General features: G+C 42.5%; 1 protein-coding gene across 3 annotated transcripts in view; it reads left to right on the top strand.

The window, feature by feature from the left end:
* Nucleotides 1–12,543, top strand: part of LOC138511252 (protein unc-13 homolog B-like) — a 2,171,549-nt gene that overhangs the window by 598,867 nt on the left and 1,560,139 nt on the right. For all 3 annotated transcript variants that reach the window (XM_069626798.1, XM_069626797.1, XM_069626799.1), the window contains exon 4: nucleotides 10,585–10,702. In XM_069626798.1, coding sequence (XP_069482899.1) covers nucleotides 10,585–10,702 — 118 coding nt within the window. The remainder of the gene's footprint in view (nucleotides 1–10,584; nucleotides 10,703–12,543) is intronic.

The following is a 12,543-nucleotide window of genomic DNA, read 5'->3' as shown; positions in this document are numbered from 1 at the left end:
GAAAATACATGATCATTTGAAAACACCAGGTGACGATAAGGAAGGAAATGATAAGGCAGATCAATTAGCCACAATTGGAGCTGTAATGAAGGATTATTTTTATTGAAAACCTGCTTAGTGAAATACAGGTGGATGCGATAACACGCTGCAGAACTCTGAAAACAGGTGAACAGCCTATGACACAATAGAGTTTTTATACTTCAGGTCAAGACTTGATAAAGGCACAAAAGGAGGATCTTATTCTAGGCCCATTTTACAACCATTTGCTAAATGCAGAACAAAATCCTCTAACTGAAGAGAAGAGAACAGGGAAAGAGGAATTGAGGGTATTATTAAAAAACAAACCGAGAATTAGGTTACAAGATGGACTGATGATTAGAGAATCCTTGACGGGCCAAATCCAATGGGTAGCCCCTTTGTCATTTCAGAGATTGATGTTGCATCATGCCGACGTTTAATGTCTAAAAGGGTGGAGTGCATTCCAGCTCCAGACTGCAGTCCGCAAATGGTGGCCATTTTACCTCTGAATCATATTTTTTCAAGATTTGGTTTACCTTGAAGAATAGAATCAGACCGTGGAAGTCATTTCACTAGTGGAGTAATGACAAACATGTGGTAAGTTTTGGGTGTGTAGAGGAAGCTACACGCTCCTTACCAGTCCTACTGTTCAGCGGGAGTGGAACGGTGTAACAGATCAATAGTTGACATGTTGACAAGCAGGACCTAGATGGGATCTGTGGCTTCCTTTCATATTAATGGCTCTCAGGTTGACACCATCTAGATCACCAAATATCAGCCCCACAAAATTTTGACAGTTAGGAAAATGGTTTTGCTGCAACACTTGCTCTGCAGAACCACCTAGTAACGGGAAGCACACCGCCAGTTGAAAATTGCATCATCAAGAAGGCATTGTGGGTATTGTAAGGAAGGCATGATGTCAACAGTAGACAGACACAATAGATGCAAGTTTCAAAAACCTTTATTTTGTAGTTTACTGGGGTTGGCGCAAATCCTAACTGGGCCCAGCTCTAAAATGGGAGTAATTTAGACCATAAAGTAAACAACAAACAAGTCCAAGTCAGTCTAGTCAAAGTAAAAAGGTCTATACTAAGAAAACCTAACCTTGCCCTCCTCTTCAAATGACAAATGTGTAAAGGGAATACAAAAAAGCAAAGAAAGTGTCTTAAAAGGCATGTCCGAATGGCTCTGGCAACTCCCTTGCCCACATTCGGAAGCACGGGGTCTCAAAAGTTTCTTTAAAAGGATGGGTGGATGGCACAGTTCCTTCAGTCTTGCACATTTGGGCTTGCTGGTACAATTTAACATTTTAGGCTTAGGCTTCAAGCTTTTGACTCTCCAATCAATTCTTCTCTTGGCTTTCACTTTGCAGCTATTCAACACAGTCTTCCCTCCGTTGGGCTCGAGCCTGTCTTTCTCTTTTTACTGTCGAAGACTTTCAGAACTGCAAGGATTCTACGTAGACCTCTGTGTGATCACTTAGACCTCGATTTAAACAATTTGACAATCCACTATCTTCACAACATAAATGCTCCTTGGTACTAGTAGTTTTACTTTTGCTTTCTTGGCATCATTCAAAGTTCACATCCTGTTTACTTTTGCCCTCTTGGCAGTTGTTCAAAGTTCATATAGATTGCTTTTCATCCAATCAACTCTCGTTTGGGATCGCAGTTTCTTTCTTGCCTTTGTTTTCCTGTTTTCCATTACTCAGCACATTTCACTGGAACTTTACAATGTGTGATTCCACCTCACAGGATCACTCTGTTACTTAGTATACTTTTCTCAGCATTCAATCATTGTTCTCTTCATTACGCGTTTTATCGGCTACCTTCAACCCAGTTGATGCCTCTTTTGCTCCTAACACACACCAGGCGTTTGTTTGCCTTCTATAACTCATTGGCCATGTTAAATGGGCTTCTATCTTCAATTGTGTTCCCATAGCTGTCCGGTCATTACCAACGCCTCCTCTGCTCCTTCCCAACTCAGTCGTTCACCCGGTAGGGTAGCGGGCTCCCCGGAAGCACTTAGAAGGTTTCTCTTTGCTGCTCACTCGTTTTCGATTGTGGCTCACTTATGGCTTCCCCAATGGATGGAATTCTCCCCTGGTTCTCTCTCCTTCTCTGTAGCAGCCAATCAGCCCTTGGCCTTCCAACTTCAACAGCCCGAAAGAGATGTCCCCTTCTCGCTCCCAGCCTCGCTCACGGTGTGCCTGTGCGTGCCACCTTTTATCCTGACAGGGAGTGTTAACAAGTGGCAGGTGTATGTAATTCAGACTACGTGCCTGATCTCATTATAGGGACTGGGCCCTTGCAAGTCAGTAGAGGTAATCCTCCCAGCCTCATCACTCCTCTTCCTTGGCTCCATAGTGATGGAAAAGTGAAGTGGGGTCTCGCAATTGGGTGCTTTACCCCCACTCCCTGAGGACCCCCTACCCAGGCAATCCTCCTGCGCTTGCCCTCCCTCAGGATCAGGATTTTAAAGGTTATGGCCTTTTCCTGCCCTCCTGAGTGCCGCATTCCCTTAGAGACGCTAAGGTGAAGATGTAACAAAACCCCTGAAATTCAGCAGACAATTGAGACAAAGCTACCTTAACTGCAACGTATAACCACAATGATAACATCACTAAAGAAAACACCAATTACATCATATGACATCACGGATGGCATCAGGCATAACATCATATATGACATGATAAAATAACTGATTACGTTAATTACAATTAGGACTATTTTCTTTTACATACAATATATACATATTTTCAAAGTACATTTTATTCTGCTGTAATTTCTTTAAATTCAGTCTATGGCTCACAATTTGAACTGCATACAAAAATGAGTACAACAAACAATATTGAATGTAAAGCTTCATTACCTTTGGCATGTCATCTTTGAGAGTGGAAAAAAGGAATACTTAATTTTGAAAAGAAATAACAAAGTAATATAAACCCAATGACATATCTAAAAGCTTCATTACCTTTTTTATATATGTAATATTATATTAAGTTTTTTTTAGAATACCCATGCCTCGAATTCATATAATATATCACAATAAATAAGTGCATGTACTTTGTTTTACATGCACATCTGTACATTGAGCATTTTCTTAACACTCAGGATTCAACATATTTCTATTTCTGCTATTCCTATTACGATTTTCTTACTACTGTATATACATATTATTTTATCTTACAAATGTCTCGGGACATTGGCCCCAATCGGGTACATTCTATGGATTGGATTTGTTTAATTGCTTGCTCTTAAACAAAATTAAATATATTTCTTGCATATTTATATTTTAAATGTCATCCTTTAATAAATCCTATAAATGAATGATCCCCAAGTACTCCTATTAAACGTGTACCTATGTCATGTTCTTGTTAAGTAAACTGAAATAACATAGGGCATTACATTTCTCAAAAATGTATATTGTGTGGAAGAAAATATTATTTCAGAAATATTCAGACCACTGGGCGCACGAGTACACCCGAAGGGTAATTTATTTCAGAAATTGCCCCTTCCTAATGGAGTAGAGGAATGAATGACTCCATTGGTACCCGGGTCAATGCAACCTCATATACCAAGTGCCAAAATCAAGACATAGGGCGCAGAGTTCTATTTCACAAGTACCTTGAATAGATTCCTCACCGGCTCATAAACTGAAATAACATATGTACCAAGAGTGACCCAAAAATCTTTTGACATACATGAATGATAATCTCGGTCATCATTGTGGTCATACGCTGCGCAACACGGGGCAAGTACATAAGGTGGCTTTTCCTGAATTTTCTGCCAAATTCCAGGGGCGGTGTTGTTACATTTTGACCGTAACATCACTTTGATGCTTTTCACTGAATTTGAAAGGTTTTGTTGCAATGCATTGTTCCTCTTAACTGTTTTCAAACTAAATGTTTTTTCAGTGAATTGCAAAGCTTTGTGTTCCTATGTATTTTCCACATTAAATCGGATCACCTTAACTCTCTCAACTGAAGACTTTTTCACTGAATTTCAATGGTCTTTTTACCCGCACACCATGGCTTTCAGCCATGGCCAGTGGCCACTGTACATGTTGCACCGATAGGTTTCTTTGGACCCACTAGCCATGCTCTTCGGCCTTGACCATTGGTCATGTTGGCCTTGCCCACTGTACTTGTCACATTAATAGTTTTCTTTGGGGCTCACTAGCCCATGGGCATCAGCCATGGCCAGTGGCAACAGTCTTCAGCCTTCGTCACTGTCAATGTTGCACCAACAGCTTGATAGATATGGTCTTTGCCCATTAGCCTTAGCCACTTACATGTTACAACAATAGTTTTCTTTGGTGCCCACTAACTATGGCCTGCGGACGTTGCCACAGCATATGTTGCACCAATAGGTTTGTTTGGGCCCCAGTAGCCATGGCCTTCGGCCACTGTACATATTGCACCAATCGGTTTCTGTGGTAGCCATGGCCACTAATTCCATCACGCATTCCATCACTGATCTCTGATAGCATCATCGGTATTAGTGGTTTGATTAAATACATGTTGAAATATGACAACTGTTTTGTTACATAACATTATACACATATTTCATACTCAGCCAGTGTATTGTTTTCTGGCCATGTTTCTTCGAATGTAGCGTACAGTAAACAATTGTAGTTGCATGCAGAGATAATTGCATTGAAGAGTAGTATATAAGCATTACTTACTTTGAATGTAATCTGTTTTATTGGAATTAAAAATCATAATTTATTTTCAAAAGAAATGACTAAAAATATTAGTAATACATTTGCCATGGCTGCAATTAAATATCTACTTTCTAATGTAATTAAATATCTACTTTCTAATCTTCATTTATTTCTATACATGTAATTATGTAGTTAAAGTAACTGATTTGGTTTTGTTTATTAATCAAACTTTGAATTGTTTGATTCTATTCTATTGCAATGCACACGGGCACACACTTTACATTATTTTTAATTATTTGATTATACAACTCGTCATTCAGAAAATGCTCAAGTAATGTTATAACAGTAAGGAGAATTGTAAATTTAAATGTGTACATTTACTATTTTCATAATACTATTAAACATGTTTCTACTACTAGCTATTGGTCTTTCTTTTTTACTACTACATATATTTATATCATGTTTGAAATACCCCAAATGTACCTGAATCGGGTACTTTCGCTGCAATTAAGTATTGTAATTGCTTACTAATACATGAAATCAAACCATATGTATAAAGTTACATATTATTATTTGAAATTTTAGAAGTACTATAAATGAATGCTTCATACGTAATCATGATACTTCTGTATCGTGTGTAGTTCAAATTCATGTTATTATTGTGAAGTGTGATAAAATGTGTATCAAGAAGTGAACAACGAGATGCTAACTTTTATGATCAATAATGTCATATGATGTAATTGTTGATCTCATCACTGATGTCTCGTATGATGTCATTAGTAACACCATCCGTGATGCAATGTGTGATGTAATTAGTGATGTCACCCATGATGCGATTGTGGGTATAAGCTGCACAACAGGGGCCGCAAAGTTAATGTGCATTTGCTTCAAATGAAAGTGCTAAATTTTAGGGGTTTTGTTGCGTTAAATCTGATCACCTTAACACTCGAATGTGTTTTCACTGAATTTCAAAGGTTTTGTTATACTATAGTTTACGAATGGCCCACTAGCCATGGCCTTTGGCTGTGGCCAGTGTCAATGTTTCACCAACAGCTTTCTTTTGGGCCCACTGGCCATGGCCACTACCTATGTCAAACAATGAATTATAACCAATGTGAGGAACTCATAGCAGACACAAGTGATCACAGTTCAAGGGACTTTATTAAACTGTATAATGGGTGTGAAAAACACTTAATCTAAACCTAACTCCAAGATGGGAGCAAGCTACGACCATCAAAAAATAAGGTAGTCCTAGTGGCGTCTTGTCAAATAAAAAGGGCCTATATTAAAACAGACTATTGCTAATCCTTACAAATAAGTTACTAAATAGTGTGGGAGAATGTTCTCAAGAAAAGAAAGAAGTGTTCACCAAATGAAAAGTCAGGATGGTAGGCTGGGCTCTCCCTTCCCCATGTTTTTAGCATGGGACAAGGCAGGAACTTTGAGCACAACACACTTCTGGGCCAAGTCAGAACAAGGTTCCAGGACCTTCCGGGGTCAAGTCCTGCAAAAATCTCTTGCCTTAGAAGGCCTGCTGTACCATAAACTATAAACAAAAGTTCCTTTGGCAATATTTTCACATTGGGCGATTGCTCTTCGCCCCTTGGATCTCCCTCAGCAGGGATCTGATCCTTCTTGCAACGTTGGCCTCCCTCAACCGGGTTCACAACGGCCTTACACTCAAACATACGATTCAACAGTTTTAATGTCCTTTTCCCAAACTATCCATTGTGGGCATCCCTCAGTCGGGTTTACACTTGTCACAATGTTCACGGGTATATCACTGTTTACCCTCAACTCGCAGGCACCCTTCTAATTGCCAGTTTCACAGTTCAATCAGTTTTCTCCAATGTGTCAAAGGCTTTTGAGTGTACGAGGGGGTTTTTCCCGACCCTTGTAGGACCACTTCAAAAAAAAAAAGTTTTATCTACACCAAGAATTTACCATACATTGACATTGTTCAAAATCCGTACATGTATAGTTCTTTCCCCTCATCCCTACCCTCACCCCAACTACCTCCCATCCCCAAGTTCTTATCCAAAAACTGTAAACGCGGCTATCGCATCTTGCTTGTTTTTAGTTAGTTCTCGTCTGCGGCATAATTTCCATCCAATGAGCCCTTGGATACCCTTCCTCTTTCCGGTTGCCTTTCATTGTTAATTCAGCGTCCGTGGGTCTGAGTTTTCATGGGGTTTTTTCATTGGGTGAGATAAACGGATCATGCACTAGTGCCCTCCAAGCCATTATATTATCTGAGCTTTCCATTCTGCCCACTTGGAGTGATTCATACCAGACCACTGTCTCTGTCATGGACCCTCTTTTTAGGTCTTCACACCATCTATTTGTGGACATTCCCTCGCCTTCCATGTCATTGCTATTCTCCTTTTTGCCAGTACCCATGCTAGATCCATCATTCTGTTCATTGGCTTAACATTTTTGTGGCCTCTGTATACCCGAAGGGGGCATCTTCTGATGACCATTCATACCCGTTACACCTGCTTCCTTCAACCTTACTTCCATTTCCTGCCTCTACTCTCGGACCATAGGGCAGGACCAGAACATGTGTCCCATACCTGATTTTTACCTCTCCACACCTTGGGCATTTCCTTAACTCCGCCCCCAGGAATCGCGATAACAGCTGGGGAGTCATATATGCTCTATAGAGTGTGTAGTATTGTCAGTCTCAGTCTAGACTTCCTTGAAACTTTCTTGGGGTTTAGCATCGCTTTCGACCATTCCCTTTCCGTGAGCTCTCTGCCTATCTCGGATTCCCATCTGCTGTTCCCTTTATGCAGGTCTTTTGGTAATGCTTCTAATAATCCCTGGTACAGCCTAGAGACTGTGTACTCCATCTGACACATCATATAACAATACCAGTACTGGGTTCTCTTCTCCCTTGTTGGTGAAATCGGTTCTGGAGTGCGTTATGAATTGGCCCATGAAGTCCCAGAATGTTAGCTTTTCTGCGGAGTAAAGATCTCCTATGGTCACTATACCCTTTTCTTCCCAGTACACCATGCTTTGGGCTATGTGTTCCCTAGTATCTCCATGTATGGCTGTCAGGGGGATCTGCAGGAGTAGGGTTCATCTAGCTTAAGTATTGCCTTAGTTCTGGACCATATCCTTCTCCCAAACAGCAGTAGGCCGGGAGTGTCTTTCATCCTCACCTGGCTGAGCTATAGTACTTCTTTTAGGAGGGACGGGGCTATACCAGGGTATGATCTCCTCTTTCAATGTCAGCTAACCAACCTACCACATGCTGGAGCTGACCCGCCACATAATAGAGTTGAAAGTGTGGGAGACGCAACCGTCCTTCTGCATATTCCCTGTACAAGGCATTCAATGCTATCCTTCTGCCGCCTCCCCAGATAAAGCTGCGCAGCATCGAGGTCAGGTCCCTAAAGAAGGGAAAAAGTGCTCAAAATTTCAGACTTTGTGTCCTCAAAGGCACTCAACATGTGTTCCCCTTCTTTTGTCCAGGTCACCTCACTCCACTCAATTATTTGTCCCTCCCTAATACTCTCCCATTACCCCCTTTCGCTCATCACTTTGTGTGATGCGCATTTATTTCTGAACACGTCTTGCGGAGTTGCCTCGGTAATCTCGTGTGATTCCTGCGGTCATCCCCAGATAAACTGAAAATGTTCTACCCTTAACTGGAGCCCCAACCCACACCCAAATTCCCACCTTCACATGGTATCTTCTTAGTCACTCCCGAACTCTATCCTGATGTAATTGCTATTGGTATTTATATAGCTCTACGGTCAGGCCATCAGCGCTGCTGTTCAAAACAGTGTTCCCCTAGGAGTGACTACAAAAACAGAAGCGTTTTGAGTCTCTTTCTGAAGTCGAGAAAGTTATAAGACTCTGTAAGGTTGTGGGGTGTTAATTCCAAAGTTTGATGGCTTCCTTTTAGCTCCTTCAAATAGCGTTTTGAGTTTTCATTTGGGGCTTCTCCCGGTAATATCGCGGCAATCACTTGCAAAAAGGAAATGGTGGCTTTTCATCTCTGAAAAGTCTCTCAGCCTCTCTGCTGCAAAGCACCAAGGCCGATATATTTGAAGGTTTTTGCGAATAGGGGGCAACCACATGTCTGTCGAATATTTTGCGAACTACTGGATGTATTTACCCCAAACTAGTCAAGGTAATTCAGTCAATGCTTTGTGCCCAAATTCTTTCTTATATGGTCCAAATCTGCAAAGTGAGTTTCGCGCTTCTGCTTTTTAAAAAAATGCACTTTTTCTCTCTGGGAGAAGGCTGTTTTCGTAAACACTTTTAAAACACATTTTAACTAATTGTTACCATAATTTCCAGTTTGGGGGGCCCTGGACAACCTTTTTGTTGAGAAAATGTTATCCAAATCCATCTAGCAAGTCGAGTTGTTAGCCTTGCTCAGTGCCTCAGCTGCAAAGCACCAAGGCCGATACAAAGATTTTAGGGAGAGGAGGGCATGTCCTCCGCTGTTGGATATTTAAAAGACTACTGGATGGGTATACCCCCAAGCCAGTCAAGGAAATTAAGGGAACTCTTTGTGCCCAAGTTGGTTGTTATTTTACCCAAATCTCCCCAGGGATTATGCGCTACGGCTCTTCGGAAATTGGACTTGGTCTCTATAGGAAAATGAATGGAACAGGGGGGTGCACTCTGCTTCTATGCTCAATAAACGTCTCAGCCATTGGTGTTTTTGGGCTCATCACATCCTCATGGAGTCAGTCTCACCTCGCAGCTATTAGTCAATGCAGGCGTTTTACAGTGACCCATAGAACCTACCTTTTCGTCCAGAATGCACAAACCCGCCCAAACACTAACTCAAGCACTCAGCACTCATTCTGCCATTTTGTTCTGCAGCGTATCCATGCAGAAGTTGTTGGGGCCTAGCCCCCATATATGTAATTCTGGCGCCATACAACACTGCCAGGGTGGGGAAGACCAGGGCAGATTGGCCAGGGGCAGAGAGCCAACCTTGAAAGGGTTATGTGTGATATAACACAGGTCTGCAGGAAGTCCGGGTTATTCGGGTGAGGAGATGGAGTTGGTGGTAGAATTGTAGAGTGGTGACAACAGAGTAAGTAGTAACATCGAAGGGTGAGGTAATGACCGAAAGGGTAAGAGTGGTCCGAGGGACTGGCGAGGAGAAGGGAGTAAAAGTGGGATCTGTGGAAGGTAGAGAGAAGACGGAACTGGACGAGGGAGCGTAGAGAGTGCGCTTGGAAGAAAAGGCCCGACTGAAATAGGGCATTTGCTAGGTACTACTCCCTGTAAACCTCTAACCACTGGTTAGAGATGGGAAGGTTGGTGAGAAGGTAAGGACCTTTAGGTTAACCCCTTATCTTATTTAGCAATTGGCCTACTGAGGGAGAAACAATAGATATATGCTAATGAGGGCCTACGGCTAAGAGAGATGGACGGCCTTGGTCACATTGAAATATCAATAGAAACACTTGAGGCACTGCTGAGGATGATTGATTCCTGTGCTGCCTGTGACAGACTACAGAGTAAAAAAACTAAATTGATAGATACAGTTAAGTGAAGAACATGACGAATGTTCTTTAAAAGAGGTAAATATTATAGGTGGTGAGATTGAAAACCGTGTCCAAGGGTTTGCTGGGAAGAGTTGCATGGTTGGCCTATCAAGGTTCAGGATATCCAGGTGGTCACTGTCAATGTACCCACATTAGGAAGGCCAGTTCAGGCCCAAATGTGGGATTCTGAAATTATTAGGGTAAGTATCTCAGTGGCTGCCACTGTAAACATCTGAACTTGTATAACTCGAATACCAAGCACTGTCTTCATATTTGTTGTTTTTTAAAGGGCAACGTGACTAATGTTGTATTGCCAGAAGTGTGCTGTGTGATTGGTAGCAGCACGTATGCTAAGTTGCTATGCGTGTTTTCTTTGCAGTGAAATCAGCAGGCTGGACCTGGGACTGATCGTGGAAATGTGGAACAAGGGCTTAATCTGGGACACCATGGTGGGGACCGTGTGGATCCCATTGGAGGTCATCCGACAATCCGACGAGGTAAGTGAGCATGTACTATGCAACTGGGAACATCTGGCCAGAGTGTCTGTCTCTTCAAATGGGCACACGCTGTTCTTGACCGTGATTGGTGGTTTCTCGCGTTTACCACATGCAATGCGCTAACTAGCAGACACTCTCCACAGTTGTATGCCATGGCGTAAAGGGGATAATTCTAACACAACTCAAAGCCTGTTCTGGGGAAATTGCGCTTCGCAGGGAAGAGCAGATGTTCCCAGGATGCCTCGTTCAGCAGTAGACTGAACATGTTTCAAACATCTTCCTCTTTCTAATTCTAACCGTGCACTCAACTCCCTGAGGCGCTCACAATTGCTATGATTATAGGATGGTGTTTTCATGAGCAAGAAAGTACAATGCCTCCCTGTTTTTATGTGAAGGGTGCTATTTTCTTCTCAAGCGCCCCATGCTCCTCTCTGAAAATCATGCACGTGGTGGGAAGGTAGTAATAAGGAAGGAAGTGTATAACCCTTGTGATGGGGGGGGGGGCTGTTGAGCAAAAGCATTACTGTAGCTGTGAGCATAGATGCATTTGACTGGTGTGCCATGACTAAATGCCTCCCCAGGAAATGAGATCCTTTCCAAAGCTTCGCACCTCTTTTGGAACATAGAAGTACGTGCCAATTGGCCACATCCTTTAGAGCGTAGGCCAGAGTGGCCCTTTGGCTCTGATCACATTTCCTCATGGTGTCCTAACATTCTTTTCAGGTGTATGTACTTCTTGAAAAGGCTTCACAAGAAATGTGCTATTCTTTTTCACGCATTGAGCTTTGATATACCATAACTTCCTGTACAGTGTATAATCTCTTGCCATCTACCTAAGCAGGCAAAGGTAGATCCTGTTCAAAGGCAAGGTGATGCCAACTTGGGCACCCAGAGCACCACCCATGCAAGCACCGGCAGCATGTTCCTTGGAAAGGTCCCGGGTGATATGGTCAACATGTGGATATATATGTTAAAGGTGCTTTTGATGTCTTTTGGGTGGATGAGGGTAACTGGAGGAAACGTTAATGCCTTGGGGTCCAGGGTTTTTCAACTCAAAGGAATCGCTCTTCATCTGTCTTTCTAGTGAATGTAAACTGAAAGCCGGGAAGAAATCCAAACTCTCAGTAAAAGGGGGTTCTGAAAGAAAATGGGACGTGGAGGGGGAATAGGTGCTTCCCACCATCCCAGTTCAAAAACCAAAAAAGCACAGAAACCCGACAGTGAGGAGGCAACGGTTGAAGGCATATGAGTCACCTTGCAGCATGCAACAGCCAGACATTGGCAGAGACTTCTTCACAGGAATCTGGGACCTGGAAATGTCAGTTCTAGATCCATTCTAAATATCTCAGCCAAGTATTGCAAATGGGAATGTTCTTCCGCTAAGGGGGCCAGTGGGTGAAACCCGCCTTAGCCTGCAGTTGTGTTCTTAGCTTTTAACGCAGTATAGTCTGGATCCTCTCTGTCACCATTATGGTAATGCATCTTGGGGTCCTCTGTGCCTTGCACAGCACTGGCACGATTTGCTTTGCCCCATCTCTGTGCCTTGCCCTCCTCCCTGCCTTCACACATAACCCTACTTGTATATCCTCTCCTAGTCTAGATTGTGTACCTCCAGTTTCCTATCTTCTCTAGGAAGTCCTGCAATTCTCATTCTGCACCCTGCTTTTTTTCTTCCATCTTTACTTCGTTATAGAATGTTTTTATCACCTGGGACTATTTGACAAAAGTTGAACTGTGAGCTGGGTTTACTGGCTATCTTTGTGGTGGAGTGAGTGAGGGTTCGGGGGGGGGGGGGGCTTTTTCCAGTTTAGGGCACTTGAGTGAAGAACGGGAAAAAGCAG

This window comes from Ambystoma mexicanum, chromosome 6p (genome assembly GCF_040938575.1).
Source record: "Ambystoma mexicanum isolate Mex_15411 chromosome 6p, UKY_AmexF1_1, whole genome shotgun sequence".
Classification (NCBI taxonomy): Eukaryota; Metazoa; Chordata; class Amphibia; order Caudata; family Ambystomatidae; genus Ambystoma; species Ambystoma mexicanum.
Note: the sequence above shows the minus strand (reverse complement) of the source record. Positions and strands in the feature narration are given on the sequence as shown.